This window comes from Parasteatoda tepidariorum, chromosome 2, assembly GCF_043381705.1.
Source record: "Parasteatoda tepidariorum isolate YZ-2023 chromosome 2, CAS_Ptep_4.0, whole genome shotgun sequence".
NCBI lineage: Eukaryota > Metazoa > Arthropoda > Arachnida > Araneae > Theridiidae > Parasteatoda > Parasteatoda tepidariorum.
The window spans coordinates 42473213-42492418 of NC_092205.1; the positions used below are offsets into that span (position 1 = coordinate 42473213).

Below are 19206 nucleotides of genomic sequence, written 5' to 3' on the forward strand. Positions count from 1 at the left end.
TGGGAAAATGGGTGTTGTTTTGGGTTTGATGGCGTGCGCACCTTATTTAGACGTCATCATACCTTTCAACTATATTCAAGAGTAAAGAAAACAGTGCGCATGCGTTGTTATGGCGACAGCTGCTGTTTGATAATAATTTTAGAGTTTTTTTTTTACTTTGTTTTGCTGCATTTATAATAATGATTATCTTAGCCTGATTTTTTATAGACTTTTACAACTCTTTATTTATGATTGTAGTGAAGTTGTTCTAGTCAAAGGTATAGTGACATGAAAAAAATGGAACAACGCACATTTTCCCAAAGGGTATTATTTTTTTTTGTTTTCCAAAAAATAACTTATAAGAAATTGAAACATTTCTGTTTTAAGGAACTAACTTATAGAAAACTATAAAGTTTTTTTTTATTTTGATTTAATTTTTAAGTTTGATTTTGATTCAACTTTTGGCTTAATTGTAATTCCTTTTTTGGCATTTTGGCTTTGATTTTTTTTTAAATTTTAAATGAATTACCGAAAGCTGTTTTTACACTTTTATTAGTTCTTCTAATTAACTAATCTGTATTAGCAGTGCAGCATTTCTATTTCATATGCAGATGAACTGTTTTATTGATGATTTAAATCCCAAAGTTTTCTAAATACTAGCCTTAAGTGTTTTATTTTCTCATTTTTCACAATTAAATATTGATTTTTTTCGGCTTTGTATGTTTCAAAACTAATGACTTCACTTGATCCACCAATCAGAGATGGATTGAGACCTCTCATTCCACTTCTATGATTAATAAGACGTCTCAATGAGGGCTATCAGAGGTGTATTGAAAGCTCTCATTCCACTTCTATGATTAATAAGACCACTCAATGAGGGCTATCAGAGGTGTATTGAAAGCTCTCATTCGTTGTTGACATTAGATGAACGAAACACACTCTGAGATTGTTTTAAAATTCGAAAAAATGTTTGTAGTAATAGAAGAGACTTCTATCTTCAAATTCCACACATTTTTAACGTGAAATAAACATAATACTGAATAGCAGCACTTGAAAAATGACAAATTCGAATTTGCGCAAAGTAGCCCCGAATGACGGTATTGTAATAATTTTCCTTTTTTGTTGACAGTTGGTGCTCGATCCGATCTTCAGGATCAAAGGGAAGTATCATATGAGATGGGCTATGAATTTGCTAGAAGTTTAAATCTCGAGTTTTTTGAATGCAGTGCCAAAACTGGTGAAAATGTAAAACAAGTAAGGTGTTATAACATGTTTGACCGTTGCGTTCCAGACAAAAGTCTTTATTTATAAGTAGAAAATTACACTAGTTTAGTTTTCTGTACTCTCGGCAAATGTAACTTATAAGCATTTATAGTTTTATTTATAAGTATAAAATATTTAGCATGAAATTGTTTATAATCTTGTTAGAAGAGGGGTAGACAAACAAATGCTAATTATAATAACATTAGCAATTATAAAGAAATTAACCAAACAAACATGAAAATCCTTCGATTATGAAAAAAAAACTTTAAAAATACACAATGGGGAAAATAAAAATAAAAGCCAATTTGGCACACTTATTTTGCATGCGTTATTTCTTTAAAATTTAACAATACCGTTTCATTATAACTCAAGCTTCTTTTTTCTTAGCCCAGTTGACATCAATGTCGTTTTATTCATTAAAGATACATTTTAAGTACTTAAATAAACTGCAGACCAGAATTACGATGTAATGCGTGTTCAACGTATTGCATTCAATTTGTTGCACATTTTTGCAAAGACTGTTGCGTAGTTAGTTCAGTCAGAATAACTAAGAATTCAAATTTCAAGAAAGTACCTAAAATTCTAGATTGGCATTTTTTGTGTAAGAAAAAGTAACCAAAACTAAGTGTTTTGGTAAGTAGCTTATATTTAATTTTGATAGCTTTACTTCATTGCCACCTAAGTGTTAGTTTCTACCCAGAAAAATGTCGAAACAATCAAGACAGTACAAGATCTTAGAAGAAATAATATTAAATTATGAGAATAATTATAAGAATTATAGTTCTTATATATTCTTATGAGAATAATAATAATTATTATTATGAGAATAATTATAAGAATTATAGGAATAATAATAATTAGAAGAAATATATATGCTTGCGGATAGTGTTCAATGCCCTGTATATGTAAAAAAACATCCGTCCCTCTAAATAGTTTTTGTACTACGGAATCAAATGTCGGAAAGCTTTTTTAATAATTAATGTTAGATTTAAAATTGTTTCGTAAAACCCCAAGTATCTACGAACCACTGTTAAAAAAAACTTTTAAAAAAAATTTTTTAACTTGAAGGTGAACTATGAGTTGAATAATTAGAAAAATATTTGTCTTAATAATCTTTTTCAACAATTTTTTTTTCCTTCTAAATATCGGTTTATTACAGATTTTTGAACACATGGCTTTCAGAATCCTACAAAAGGAAGGATTGATACCACCTGATGAAAGGAATATCTCTCGGTTTGAAATAGAAGGAAAATTTCTCGAATCGAAAGGAACCAATGAGAGTCTCCCTACTTCCGTTACAGAAGAAGAAAGACTTAATGGATCTGTTACTGTAACAGAAATCATTAATCATAAGCAAAGAGATGCAAGTTTTCCAGAAGATGGAAACTCACAGATTGGGAGTGAAGGAATGACAAAGGAAAAAGATTGCACTCTGTCTTCTAAATCAGGCAACAAAATAAAGCCGTCGGTCATAAATGAAAATTGTGAATCTTCAGATGATAAAAATGACGCAGTACTAGAAAAAGTAGAGAAATCAATCCTTTCTGAAGAGATGCTATTTGAAGGAAAGTGTCCAGCGTGGTTAGCTTGAACAAAAGCTCATAAATTTATTCATTTTTTTAATCTCAAGATATTTTATATCAATCTGTTCTGTTCTTCATCACCCAACTATAGCCAAGCACCTAGCCCAATTTTTAAGGCTATATTTTTTATCTCCCATGGTACAGGAATGTCACTTTGATCCTGGTCAGACGATATGGATAGCACACCCCACGCAACAAAAGGTCTTGTAGTCACGACAGATTTACAAATCAATCGTGTTAGTTTCGAAAAATGTCAATTATTCATCTTCTGAAGCATTTATTAGAGCTAACCAAACGGTATGATCCCTCAGAGGATAAGAATGAAGTTATATTACAAAAAAGTAAAGTAACCAATACTTTCATAAGAGCTACCAGAGGTGCTCCTGGAAGAAAAGCATCCAGCTTGAATAAAAATTGTTAAACATGCCAATTTGCTTTTCAACACATTTCTGTTGTTCTGTCTTAGGATATTTTTTTTTACCATTATGTTCATATTAGATGTACCATGCACAGAAAAAGTAAACACCGTAAATAACTTTTGATCTGATAATAAAATTTTTCCGCACTAGAACTTAATCTTAATGATCCGAAGGTCTAAGCTTAAACATGCTATTAAATTACTGAGGACGATACTTTAACTTACGAAATCAGACACCAAGATGTATTTCCTCTGAATAAATATCCATTTTTTGATGGATTCCCCAAAATATGTGAGGATAGTCACAATCTGGAAAATGTGATCCCAATAGTAAGCCAGGAGAGTGATTAGTATTTTCTCCCCTTTAAGTTAATTTTTCTTTATGCGTATTTTGTTTAATTTGAACATTTCTTAAGCGAACTGAAGGATTTCTGCATACAATTATGAAATTCTCTTTTTCAAAGATATTTTAAAATGCAAAAAATATTTTTCATAACTATTTATTATTTTATTTAATAATTGTCAAAAAAGATATAAATTCAGAGGCATACAAGTTTTTATATCATTTTAAAGTATATATTTTCACAAGAAATCAAATTTTAAATTTACGACTTTTTAAAAGATGAATAACTCTGAAAGTATTCTACCGATTTCTTTCAAATTTTGCATTTTGTAAAACAGTGTAAAAACTTGTATACCTTAGGATTGAAAAAATTTTCGACTATTATTAAATAAGAGGATAAAAATAATAAATAATTGTTAAAAATGATTTTTTATATTTAGTTATTTTTTTCATAAATGAATTTTATAATTGCGTAAAAATTATTTTCGACTTGGTTAAAAGCTTCTCGAGATATAACGTCCTACACAAAAAGTTGAACTTAACTTATAGCATTGCAAAATTTTGACTGCTATCAAGTTTAAACTGTTGGTTCCTTAATTTCTGGATTGCGACTACCACTTATATTTTTACAATCAAAACTCCTGATCTGTCGAAAGGTATTGCTTAATCTGCAAAATTGCATTTTTACGTCTGATTTCGTAATTTAAGATTTCGTCAGCACTAAGGAATTAGCATATATATGGTAAGGCCTTTAAACCATGAAGGTTATTCTTTGTACGTGAAAATCCGTTTATTAGATCAAAAGTTATTCAAGTTGTTCACTTTTTCTCCTCACTCCTCATTTGCCATAAATTAGTATACAAATACCTTCTGTTCACTTCATTATATTTTATTGTTAAATATGAAATAAAAATTAGATTTTTTTAAAAATTTGATTTGTTTGCTTTTTTTCGTTGGTAAAATGTTTTATACATCCATTAAAGGTTACTTTTGTTTTTCATGAATGAATTTTCTAATTTCTTTTAGTATATATAAAAAAATTAAATACAAATGAATGTTAAATAATGCATCATTAAGAGTGTGAAGATGAATACGTAAGTTAGTAATCTCAAAACATAAATACCTAGAGAAAAAGAATTACCAGACTATAATATCATATCAAAATAAGGAAACAAAGAAATCTGCAATAATAATGAACACTTGTAAATCTTGACATTCTTAAGACTTCTTCTGTTTTAAGCTTAAAATTTAGTTGAATATTGCTTTCTCCTAAAATTGACTTAAAAAAATATTAGTACTGTTTATACATTTTTAAAAAAAAATTACTTTAATGAATTATTTTTGTATTGTCATAGCTCTCAACAACGTATTATATGTAGGTAAAAGATTAAAATAATTTGGAATTTTTCCGAATATAGTAAATGTGGTGAATAATTTATAACGGAGAATAATAAATAATTTATTATTTTATTTTATAATGCCCTCTGGTTTGTGAAATCAAACACTTATTGTCATTTCTGAAAAGGAATTAATTTTATATACTAAGATAAAACTTTTTTCATCTATCAAACTTCGGATCAGAGGATATTGAAATTAAAACTACTTGGTCAGTCATCGAAATTTAAAGAAAGCTGTGACTGAGTCGTATTTTGAGAAGGAAGGTCAGAAATATTTTACATAAGTTTTCAAAAAATTCTTCCGTTATCAGTCTAGTTGTATAGTATACTAGAACACAAAATTTACACTAGGTTCTTTTTTTACAACTGCTTAAATGACTAATTATTTTCCATAAAATTTTTTAATAAGATTTAGAGTCTGGGGTTTGTTGGAGCGTGGATGGGTGAGATAAACACATGTGTAGTAAAGGGTGGACTTGAAAATTAAAATTTTCAGCTGGTAGTCAGTAGACACTAATGACCTAGTAGCCACTTTTTTTCTTCTCAAACCCATGAGTTGGTCACCGATATCGATGAGTTGGTCACCGATATTATATTTTCTTTCCTCTTATAATTTAATTTTATGATTTTGCCGTGGAGCACAAATTTAGAAGCAAAAAGTAAAATTAATACCGAAAAGACACACATTCGTTTCAGAAGATCAAAAAAATAATCGCCATACTAATATTGGCGCCAATGATTGTTTATAGCTACCAAATAATTTGTGCACTTTGAGAAAAAGCTTCAAATTTTTAGCATTTATCATTTTTAGCATCAGAATATTCGGACACTTGATATACCTGGGGAAAAAAAAGATGTAAAAAGTACACGAGTAGACTTAAATATTATTATTTAGATAAATGAGCTACTTTTTCCGATGTATTCTGATATGCTGATTCGAATGAAACCAACAATATGTCAATAGAACTAATAGATCAGAAATTGTTGAAGTTAAAGTATAAAAAGTTCAATTTTGTATTTACACTTATTTATACTATTTTGCTAATTATTTATGCTGTTATATATTAATTTATAGTATTTCACTTAATATACTAAGTAGTACTCGCCTTAGAAACTGTCTGAATTTAATCTTTAGACGTAGAGGGGACACCAGGGGCCGTTTTATATGTTTTTTTTCTGAAGCTCTAATAACAAACAAAACGATATATTCATATTTTGTAATTGTAGTAAACCGTCTAAAAGTTACTAAAAAAAGTCTGATGTCTGATATTTATACTAACAAATAAATGTAGTTAGAATTTTCTTTTGTATTCATATTAAAAAACGTATCAAAAATTTATTTTGCAAATTAAAGAAATTTAATTAATGAATAATTGTTTATGTCAGAATTTAATAATTGCAAATAATTACAATTCAAATTTGAACAATTATTGTTTGGAACTGAGCCGTGTTCGAAAGACTTTACCATTAATATAAAAAAGACACCAGTGTTCGATGCTATAATTATTTACCATAAATTATTAAATTGCTAAATGTAATATTTTTCATTAATTTACCTAAATTAATACAATATGGTGAAAAAAGTATGAAAAGTATGTTTAATAACAATTTTGCATCAGTGTTAACAAGCGTTTCGATTTGGTGAGTCAGAAAAAAAATTAATTAAATATTCATTCGCATGTATTAAAATTTATTTTTTCTATAAAAAAATTTTTTCGTCATCAATAGATGTCACTGTATTATCAAAGATATAAAATTTAATTTCTGACTCAAAAATTTTTTTATTAAAAGAATATTTAATGTTATTTTTCAGTATATTTCGGAGAAAGATTTTTTCAAAAATATCGTAAGGTATTTCCATTAATTTAATTAACATTCTATTTAATATTAAAAAATAATTGTAACAGTTTTGCTAAAGCTCATAGTTTAAAACTCGCCAAGGTTTAAAATAACAATATTTTTTGTATCAACGTGCTGCCCTCTAGTGCTATAAAGTGAAATTATTTTGTACAACTCTTTTGTTTTTATTACAACTTGACGTGTAGTATTATTTTCAGTATTAATTTTTCTTTTATCTTTAAACTACTTGATGAAATATCTTTCAAAAAAGAATAAAATGATATGTTTGGTGACTAAATTGGACAGTTGGTGTGTTTTTTAAAATAAAGTTTTGTATTAACTGTATTTTGAAATAAGTTCCCACAGTTTTATTTAGCGAACTAATTTATTCTTTTTATGCCACTCGTCTTGATTTATGCAGCAGCTTACATTTTATGCAAAACTATGTAATACTAGTGTGTTCATAGATTTGAATTATTTATAGTGTAATATTTGCATTTTTTAAACTGTTTTAATTTTTCTAATTTACTTAAAAGCAACTTTATGTTTGTAAAATTGTTATAATGATAAAATAAAAAATCAATGTCTTTTATTCTTTAAAAAAATATATCTGACTAAATAGACTTAAAAGTTTTTTTTTCCTATTTTAAATGTAAAAAATCTTTGTCCTTAAACTAGAGATAATAGAAGTGAAAGTTTTTTCCATATACCACTCACACATGTAAAATTAATTTTTAAATATCAGAAATACTTATGGATAACTTAATGGATAGATATGTAATTGTATTAGGCTAGCTGATCGCACATTGTCTTATTATTTTTATTTAATATTGTAATAAGAAGCTATGATTATTAATACTGTTAATCTTGATTAAAAAAATAAGTATGAAATACGCGCAGTTTCATCGAAATGAAATTAAAAAAGTATTTAGTAGTTAAATAGTGAAAAAATTAATATTTTATTTTTTATTTTTCATTTTTAACTATATATAATAAGTTTCTAACAATAATTTTTTTTGACGAACTCTATTCTAAAAACATATTTGTTAAAATATACGCTTAGTAAAAATTAACATTATCAGTTTTATTAAATATTTACTATTCATTAATAAGTTGCGCTGCCATCCCCAAAATTTCTGTATTATATTTTTATACATATATATTTACATACCTATACCATTTTTCTTATTATTGAAAATTTATACATCTGAGTATAATGATGAATTATATATTATTTTTAATTTCAATAAAAGAAAAAAATCTAAAAATTTGATTCTTAAAAAAAAAAAGACTGTGTCCAACTGTATTGACTGGGCTGCCAACCAATCTCTATTCACAGGCGCTATCCCATTACTGCATGATGCGGGAGCTTTTGCCTGCTCCGTTTCCGGCCTGGGCCGGTTCGCTCCGCCTTAGACGACCTGGTAACTCCGGACTCCTCCGGTTCCACCATATCGACATCGTGCTTAATGCGGACGCCTGATCAACATAGACGAACGGAGGACAGAACTCCCAACCTCAAGCCATCCTACAGCCTAGACCTCCAAGCAGCTGGATTACAAGACCACGCCACTGGTCCCGGTCGACAGGTAGAAAACACCTGAGCTTTATAAGGTTGTGTTTCTGAATTTCTCTCTAGAACATCGCCATCTATTGTCATTTATTGTACTGAATGTTTCGTTTGTTCTTATTAAATAAATAAAATANTATATATATGTGAAAAAAAATTTTGTTTATTAAGCCAATCTTATGTAAAAAGGATAATTTAATTACAAACATAGTTACATAAAGATCTTTTATGTTCGATTCTTAGATCAATAATGAGACAATTTAATCAACTAAATTGGTGAAACAATTTTATGTTTCTGGAAAATTATCTACTACAATGGAATTTGCTGAAATTAAAAATTAGTCTGTAAAATTATTTGCATTCCTTACATACATAGAGTAAAAGCGTCTCTTTTTTTTTTTTTTTTTTTTTTTTTTTTTTTNTGAAATAATTATATGATTACGGATTTTGAAAAATAGTGGTAAAAAAAGAAATTAAAGAAGTTCGTCGCGGGAGCCCAATTATTGAGGAGGATGAAATTTTTAATATAGTAAATAATTAAAAAAATTGTAATTTCTACTTCTGTTCATTATTTTTCCTCAGTAGGTTATTTAATACTCCAACTTCACTTTTAACCACTTTCCGTTGCCAAAACACTCTCTACTTTTTAATAATATTTACTAAGATTCTTAATAATATTCTAATGAAAAACATTTTTTTTCCTCTCAAGTCATTAGATCTTAATTTTGTCAATTTATATTATTTTAATTAAAGATCGATATTTTTTCAATTAATTTTTTTAAGTAATGTGTAGCTTTATTGTAAAAACAGTTGGTAAAAAACCATACAATAACTAAAAGTTACAAAAATATTATATGTAGTGATTTAAATTTAATGTAATTAAAATTTAATTTAAAGAAATTATCAAGCTTGTTACTTAGTCGAGTTGATTACCGATATAGCGGCAAAAAGCAGTTTTTTGGAGTGTGTTTTGTGCCTAGCTTGCAAGTTTTAAACCTGTTCATTGGTAATCCTTAAAAAAGTAATTGAATTAAGTTAACTGAAATTCACATATCCTCGGTTTTTAATTTTAAAAAAAAGTCCAATATTTCATGCCTCGATTCGTGAAGTATGTTAAAAATGTAATAATGCTATAAGTATTAGGGTAATTATTTATTTAAGCCAAATTCGAAAGCTTCTTCAGCCAACTTTATACCCAATTACTAATGCTTTAAAAAAAGCTGTATACATCAAAGAATTTCTTATTTTTTTCTTTTTTCGTGCAACTCTATGTAATCAAAATATGTGAGGAAAAAAAATCCATATCATTCATGACATTTCTGTATATCAATTAAAAAAAGCATATAAAAATGACAGATGTTTGGCGAGATTTTATGCTCATATTTATAAATACTATAAGTCTAGCTTAAAAAGATGTAACTTAAAAGGATGCAGACTGAAGAAGATTTAACATGAATCTCAATTTCGCTTCAAAAAAGTTTATTCTTAGAATCATTCAACCATCAAAAGTCAACCTAACTCATTTCAAATCAAAGCTAAATCATGATTTCAAAAAATAATTTTGATTTAATTTAATTATTTTTTTTATTGTTTGTTTTGAAAAAGTAATTATATTCACTGTGCATCGTTTGCTGCCGTAAATATTAAAGAGTGGTCTGAAGTTAGTCACAGGTGAGGACAGCAAGATAGGGCGATAAGTCTTTTTCAATGCATCCTTAAAAATATCTCTTGTTGTTGTTTCTAATGTCACTTGCCATTATCATCAAGCCTGCTGAGTAAAACCAAGCGAATTTAAGGCTCTTAGTAATTCTATGCATCTAAGGCTCAGGTGAGCTTGGATTAAATTTCTGTGGGCTTGAACGAGCTCGGGAACCGAGCTCGAGTTCATCTCTACCCTAGAAGTCTTCAACGCCCACTGGGGAGTGACAGCGCCTTAGTTGGAAACCTGGGCACCAGATAATTGGCCACTCAATTTCAGAATTTTGTCTCATTATCTACTTTAGATAAATTCATGTTTAGTAAAAATATATTAAAATAAACAAATGTTTTTATTTTATAAATTTTTTATTTGCCATGCGTAATAGTTGCAGGAATGTGGTTCCCTTTTTTATCGACAACGCTGTGATTCTCATTGTCTTTCACTGCAAAAACAAACAAACTTTTCTTTGTTTTTTTTAAAAATTAAATGCGTAGTAAGTACATGTCAAGAAAAATTACAGTTGGGTGTGTCTTAATTTTTTTCCAATTGAAAAATTTCAAGAAGTCAATAAAAGTCTATAAGTGTGCTCATGCAATTTCTAAATGTTCTTACTACATGTTATTTCTCATTATGGTTGGTTTTTGGTGTTATTGGGATATAATCAAGTAAATTATCTGAACGAAAGTTTATCCCACAATGTATTCAAATAATCCCGAGTAAGAAAGATAAAATATTGGAAATATGTGCAGTTGTACGCAATGCGTGTTTGAAAACCATGCATCGTTGCAATATTTTACGCAAGGCTATTGTTAATAAAAATTAACATTTATATCAGTTTAATATATACTTACTGCATATTAATAAGTAGCATCGCCAATCCAGAAATTTCGATAATATTATGCTTATATACATACATTTACATACCTATAACCTTTTTCTTATTTGTGAAAATTTATTCATCTAAGTAATTTAACGATCATTTACATATTATTTTTAATTTACTTCGAAGAAATAATCTAAAAATTTGATGAAAAAAGACTGCGTCTGACTGTATTGACTGGGCTGCCAACCAATCTCTATTCACAAGCGCTATCCCATTACTGCACGATGCGGGAGCTTTTGCCTGCTCCGTTTCCGGCCTGGGCCGGTTCGCTCCGCCTTAGACGACCAGGTGACTCCGGACTCCTCCGGTTCCACCATATCGACATCGTGCTTAATGCGGACGCCTGATCAACATAGACGAACGGAGGACAGAACTCCCAACCTCAAGCCGTCCTACAGCCTAGACCTCCAAGCAGCTGGATTACAAGACCACGCCACTGGTCCCGGTCGACAGATAGAAAACACCTGAGCTTTATAAGGTTGTGTTTCTGAATTTCTCCCTAGAACATCACTATCTATTGTTATTTATTGTAGTGAATGTTTCCTTTGTACTTATTTATTGAAAAAGAGAGAGCGTGACTTTTTTTAGTGGCCCTAGAAGTCTTCGACGTCCACTGGGGAGTGACAGCATCTTATTTTTAAACCTGGGCACTAGATAATTGGACACTCATTCGCAGAATTTTGTCTCATTATATTTTACATAAATTCATGTTTAGTAAAAATATATTAATGTAAACAAATGTTTGTACTGTATTCTTTTTTATTTATTTGCCATTTTTAACAGTTACAGGAATGTGGTTTTCTTTTAAATGACAACGCTGTGATTTTCCTTCCGTCTTCCACTACAGAAAAACCCTTTTCTTTCTTTCTTTCTTTTTTTTTAAAAATTAAATAGGTAAAATCTTAATAAACGCATGTAATAATAATAATCTTAATAATGCTTAATAAATGCAAGAAAAATTACAATGGGGTGTGTCTTAATTTTTTCCTATTTAAAAATTTCAAGAAATCAATAATAACCTATCAGTTTGCCATTTCGAAATGTTCTTACTACCTGTTATTTCTCATTACGGTTGGTTTGTAGCGTTATTGGGATATAATCAAGTAAATTTTCTGGACAGAAAATTCCTCCCACCATATCCGTATTCAAATAATCCCAGGTAAGATAAATAGTATATTATAATTATGCACAGTTGTACGCATTGCGTGATTGAAAACCATACATAGTTGCTACGTAAGCCTATTATATAGCTCAAAAAAAAAAAATTAGCAATTGAAAATTGTGTTCATCAGTCCATCAAATAAGTGAACGTAATAACCAAAAATTTATTGGATGGATAAAGTGCTAAATTCTTCTAAAATGACTAAGTTTTGAAAAATGAATTTAAAAAAAAAATTTAACGAGTTTCACTGCTAATTTCATAACTAATTATATTCCGCCTAAGAAACAAGTCAATTTATTCAAATCAAGTTTCAGCATTAGTTGGATCAATACCATGTTCACTTTATTATATAAATGGTTAAGTATTATAATTTTACTCTTATACATTTTATTCATTTTCACCTTATGTATGTACACTAAAAAAAAAAAAAATTCAAATGAGCTATTGTTTCCGATTCATTGCGTCACGCTGATTTTAATGTAACCAATTCCGTGTCGATCAAATGTTATTTAAGTCTAATGTATAAAAAGTTCCATTCCGTATTCACACTTGATTGTATTATTAAGCAGTATATGCTTTTAAAACTATTCGTATTTAATAAACGTTTCGGTTCACTCGTAAGAACCCGAAAAAATTTAACTGAATATTTATTTGAATCTATTAAAGCACTTTTTCTTTTAAAAAATACACATGAAATAATTATATGATTACGGATTTTGAAAAATAGTGGTAAAAAAAGAAATTAAAGAAGTTCGTCGCGGGAGCCCAATTATTGAGGAGGATGAAATGATGAGTTCTCTAAATTTCACTCATAAGAAAACTTTTTCTTCTATGTGCTAAATACCAGCAATAAGATTAATTACTTTTAACTCTTTCTTTTTTTTCTCTCTAACTTTTAGAAATTTAAATCGATAATAATTCACGAAAATTTTCATCATTTGTCTGTTATAATGATGTCTTTTAAATGTTTCTAATTATTTAGAGGTACATATACACATCGTCAGACCGTTAACGACGCCCATGTATTAATGCAGCGTCAGTGGCGTAGCGAGGGGGGAGCAAGGGGGGGCATCATGCCCCGGGCGCTACTCACAAAGGGGCGCCAAATGGTCAGCAAAACAAAAAAAAATGTTGGATAATTTTTATTTTTATTATAATTTATTTCTGCAAAAAATATTTTAAATTTAGTGCCAGTGAAATATGATAAATGTTAATTCGTAAATAAAAAGGAACACTAATCAAACTGTAATAATATATTCATAATAGAAATGACACGTCTTTTCTAATGGCTGGCTGACTCGACCTGTATCTGTCAGCACTTCCTTATGGCATCTACGCTGTGTGGTTACATATATTATCTCCAAATATTTGCACTGTACAAAAATCGTTTGTATGTTTGTACAGTGTATAATACAGATTTCAATGGAATAGAACTCTTTATCGAAGAATGTGACTGTAAAATGTTACTCCTTTGTAGAAAAGAAATTGAACTTAAAACTCCATTAGAATTTCTTACTTTTATAATCCCGTATGGAGAAGATGTTTTTCCAAACCTGAGAGTGGCACTTCAAATACTCCTGACTATCTCAGTATCAATTGCTAACTGCGAATGGTCATTCAGCAAATTAAAATTAATTTTGACATATCTACGATCAACGGTGGGACAAGATCACCTAAGTGACCTGGCATTTTTAAGTGTGGAAAGAGAAAAATTTGAAATGATCAACTTTGATGATATTATTGATAAATTTGCTTCATCAAAAGCGGAAAATTTACACATAGTAATTAGTTTTATAATTGTATTATAATCATATTATTAAATATATGTATCTCCTTAGAGATAATAAATATTTACTTTTTTATTGTTTTAAAACTGCGTGTTTTTAAAATATTTCTTTATAAATATGTAAAATAAATAATAGGTATCTTATGAACTAATTCTAGATGATCATATACATTTCAAAGTCTAGTCTTGTTTTCTCAACTACATTTTTTGTCTCAAATTTAATGCCTAACTTGAGCCTATGACTTTATTAATTCTACTTTATTTATTTATTACTTTGCGAGTATATTTTACTTATAATATTAGATGGATTTCGAATGGGGGGGGGGGCGCTAAAAAGGTATTGTGCCCCGGGCGCGAGTTAAGCTCGCTACGGCACTGTGCAGCGTTGACTTCAATTAAAATTAAAACTCTGTTGATAAAACTTTAAAACTATATTAATAAAACTTCAGTTTCTAACTCCCTTCATAAACAATAGATGTCGCAGCCTTACCAAAGAATTAAAATTTAATGTTTATGACTCATACAACGAGAATTAATAAAAGAAAATTTAATATTATTTTTCGGTATTGTTTCGGTAAAGTTTTTCTCAAAATAACTCATAAGATGATTCCACTAATTATATTAATATTCTACTTTTGATATCATCACAACAATAGCAATAAGCAATTATGTAAAGCTGTATGTAGCTGATTATGTTAAAAACATAACTGATGAAATTATGTAGCTGATATTTTAAAAACAACATTTTTCTGCCCTTACGTGCTGCCCTCTAGTTTATTATTGTAAAATTATTTTGTGTAAATTTCTTGTTTTTATTACAATAAGACATTATGCATTATTTTCAGTATTAATTTTCTTGTATCTTTAAACTGCTTCATAAAATACGATTAGTAATGTAAAGAGAATTAAAGGATATGTTTGGTGACTAAATATGATGGTTGGTACTTTCTTTTTAAAATTAAATTTTGCATTAACTTCATTTTAAAATAAGTTCCCATAGTTTTATTTTGCCACCAAACGTATTATCTTATTCTTCTTATATTACTGATCGTCATTAATACATTATACCTTACTTTTTATTTAAAACTATCCAACCACTCTAAGGTCTTTTTATAGATTTTAATTAATTATCATTTGAGATTAATGTGTTTTAAAACTGATTAATTTCTCTTATTTATTGAAAAGCAATTTTGCAGAATTTTATTATTTAAAATAAATCTGCATCGTATTTGATTGTCTTAAATTTTTTTCGTCTGTTTCAAAAGTAAAAAATTCTTTACTGATTCATAAAAATAATAATAATAAAACCATTTTCCACACACAATAACACATATTATTACTTTTTAAAGAAACTAAAAGTTCTCATGAATTATCTAATTGTTTGATATGTAAATGTATAAAGCTTGCTGATTGGACAGTTGTCCTATTATTCGTATCTAGTATAGTTTTAGTATCAAACATATGTAGTTCCGAACGAAATTAAAAATAAATAATAATTAAAAAATTAAAAGTAACATTTCCTAACTTAATTTTCTTTTTTCTGAAATATTGTAATTTTTTTCATAAAGAAATAAATTTCCTTTAAAAAACTTATTTGTTAAAATATATGTTTACAAATTAACATTTATATTTATTATATTATATATTTATAGCATATTAATATGGAGTGCTGCCCTGGAATTTCTAGTTTCCTAAATTTTTTCTTTGCGTTAGTAAAATAATTGGATAGGAAAAATTCTTTATAATGAAATCAATTTGACTTTTTTTCATCCAGCATGTTTTAAAAATTTTTCTCAAACAATTTAAAATTTATGTATGAATATGTATACTACATTTTTCATTTTCTGCATTTCAATAATATAAAGAAAAATTATAAATTTATTTTAATTTAATGAAAAAAAAAATTAAAATTTTTATTTAAAAAGTAAAATAGACTGTGTTCGACTGTATTGACTGGGTTGCCAGCCACTCTCTTATCTCAAGCGCTATCCCCTTACTGCACGGTGCGGCAGCTTTTGCCTGCTCCGTTTCCGGCCTGGGCCGGTTTGCACCGCCTTACTGTATATTAATAAGCAGCGCTGCCAATTCAGAAATTTCGATAATATTCTATTTATATACATACATTTACATACCTATAGCATTTTCCTTATTAAAAAAAATTTATACATTCGAGTAATTTAATGATGAATTACACATTTAAAAGAAAAAATCTAAAAATTTGATTTAAATAAAAAAGACTGTGTCCGACTGTATTGACTGGGCTGCCGACCAATCTCTATTCACAAGCGCTGTCCCATTACTGCACGATGCGGGAGCTTTTGCCTGCTCCGTTTCCGGCCTGGGCCGGTTCGCTCCGCCTTAGACGACCTGGTAACTCCGGACTCCTCCGGTTCCACCATATCGACATCGTGCTTAATGCGGACGCCTGATCAACATAGACGAACGGAGGACAGAACTCCCAACCTCAAGCCATCCTACAGCCTAGACCTCCAAGCAGCTGGATTACAAGACCACGCCACTGGTCCCGGTCGATAGGAAACTTGAACTTGAACTGGTGTAGCATACAAAGTGCCTGTCCGCGAAGCGGACAATTGACTTTTCCATCTGAGATAGTGCCCGTGGGCGCCTGTAATGGTGGCGATGTAGTGATGAGTAGAGTGGCGAGCGAAAACGCAGAAGCGGAAGTCACAAATTAGTTTATACTAAAAGCGATAAGTCCTAATATATGATGGTAGCGATGAAGTAAGAGTGGCAAAAGAAATTTAGGTATAAATCTAGGGGTGGTATGCTCGCGAGTCAAGGATCACCCTTCTGGTCATTTCCCCTCTCTGCGAGCATCCATGAATATAAAGGGTGGCCACTATTTGTAGTACTTTGATAAGATACAATCAGAGAGCGGTCGATAGGTAGAAAACACCTGAGCTTTATGAAGTTGTGTTTTTGAATTTCTCTGCAGAACATCGCCATCTATTGTCATTTATTGTACTGAATGTTTCGTTTGTTCTTATTAAATAAATAAAATAAATAACTAAACAATAAATAAAAAAATAAATAAATATATGAAATCGTGACATCTTAATGATATCAAAAGAAATATATCTGGCTCGAAAGACAGTTCATTATGCTAGGCTATGTTATGTAAAAAAGATAATCTAGCATAAGGATTTTTTAAGTAAGTTTATTAGATCAATAATGAAACAACTTAATCAACTGAGCATGAACTGAACTGTTGAAACAACTGTTTCCTGATTTGAAAAATTGTCTAATGCAATAGAATTTACATAAATTATAAAATGGTCTATAAAATTGTTTTGATTCTGTACATAAGAGTTAACGTTCAAATAATGTGAAAAAGCAGATAGTTTGCTTTTGTTTATTATTTTAGCTAACAGCAGCCGTAAAAAAAGAGTCATGATTAGTGATAAAATAAGGTTACTCTTATTTTTTCTAATATAGTTAAGTAATTAAAAAAAAATTAAATTCTTCCTTTTATTACTTAACTGAAGTAGAATATTTACTTCTTCGCTTAACCACTCTCTACTTTGTTGGAATATTTACTGAGATTTTAATCAATAATCTAATATTAATGTGGTTACAATTATTGTTGTTTCGGTGTTTCAAGTCATTAAACATTAATTTTGACAGTTTATACTATTTTAATTAAAGTAGGATATTTTTTAATTTTTTTCATTTTTATTTCGTATCATAGGAGTTCATTGAGTCTTATTGCATATAAGATTGAATAATTTTGATCTAATATTTATATGAGTTAAAATATATTATATACTGTAGATCTTTGTTGATAAATTAAAAAGTAAAATATATTTCAGTTTGAATTTAAGGAAATTCAGAAAATAAAGAAATTTGAATCTGTAAAGTTATTTGTTAAACAACACTTTATTTCATTTTTTGGGAAATGCTCAATTTTTGTATTGAAGCTAATCATCATAACAAAAATTGCATTTGAAAACCTTTCAATGCAATAAGATATATGTGGCTAATGTTGTTAAATAGTTGGCTAGATTTTTATGACTTTTTTTAACCGTCGTAATTTGTATATTTTAAGCATTTTTTAGAACATCTATAATTAAATAAATCAATAATACAAAAAATTAGATTAAATTAATATATTTATTGCATTAATTGAGATATCAAAACTCAGTTAGCTTTTTTTTTCTTTTTTTTTTTAATTAGAAAGCAGTGTGATTTGTATATTGNATAATTAAATAAATCAATAATACAAAAAATTAGATTAAATTAATATATTTATTGCATTAATTGAGATATCAAAGTTAGCTTTTTTTTTTATTTATTTATTTATTTTTTTATTTATTTTTTTTTTAATTTATTTAATTTTTTTTTAATTATTTTCGTATTTCTAACGGAAAGATTTGGACAAAAATTAAAATGTATACTGCATTTTAATTTTTCAAGTATTAACGTATATTTTTCATGTAGTGTCTTAATTTAATGAGAAAGTAGTTTAATAATTTCATTTTTTTTTAAAAAAAATACCGTGTTTGACTGTATTGATTAAGCCACTAAACGCTTGCCATCCACAAGTGCTATCCCAATACTGCACGCTGCAAGTTTTTGCTTGCTGCGTTTTCGACCTGGGTTGGTTAACTCCTTTTTAAAAGACCTGGTAGCTCCGAGCTCCTTCAGTTCTGCCATATCAACATTGTGCTTAATGCGGATGCCTGATCAGCACAAATAAGCAGAAGGCAGATCTCCTAACATCAAGCCGCCCTACAGCCTAGACCTCCAAGCAACTGGATTTCAAGATCACGCCACTGAACCCAGTCGACGGGCAGAAAACACTTGCTTTTTATCAACTAGTGTTGTCATTCATCCGTCTGAAAAGTGGGTCCAATCTACTGACGAAAACACCCAAGCTTTATTTAGTTTTGTCTTTAAATTACCTTTCTGGATTCTAGGTGTTATATTAATTTAATATAATGCATGTTTCATATTCCTAGGTTCCCGAACCTAGGTTTTAGGTTCATATTTCTCGGTGAAAAAATACTCCTAACCTTTTAAGTGCGATCAAAACAGTTATTTATATTTCAGAAAACATTGTGGCGTAACTACCACTACGAAAATTAAACATCAATTCACTGGTATATAAGACATGCTAACTTGATTCAAACATTAGGTACCTTTTGATAGATGACGGTTGGCATAGTCGTTAACTCTGCCCGCACAACATTTTATTATGTAGGTTAGACAATGTATTTACTGACAAAATATTTACTAAATGAGTTGCAAAACACAATCATTTATA

At 28.9% G+C, this 19206-nt stretch overlaps 1 protein-coding gene across 1 annotated transcript in view; it reads left to right on the top strand.

Moving 5' to 3' along the window:
* LOC122270421 (uncharacterized) overlaps positions 1 to 4464 on the top strand; it is a 14643-nt gene extending 10179 nt beyond the window's left edge. Inside the window, exons 5-6 of the mRNA XM_071178127.1 lie at positions 1109 to 1233; positions 2402 to 4464. Of these exons, the coding sequence (XP_071034228.1) occupies positions 1109 to 1233; positions 2402 to 2833 (557 nt within the window). The 3' untranslated portion in view covers positions 2834 to 4464. The remainder of the gene's footprint in view (positions 1 to 1108; positions 1234 to 2401) is intronic.
* The last annotated feature ends 14742 nt before the right edge of the window (positions 4465 to 19206 follow it).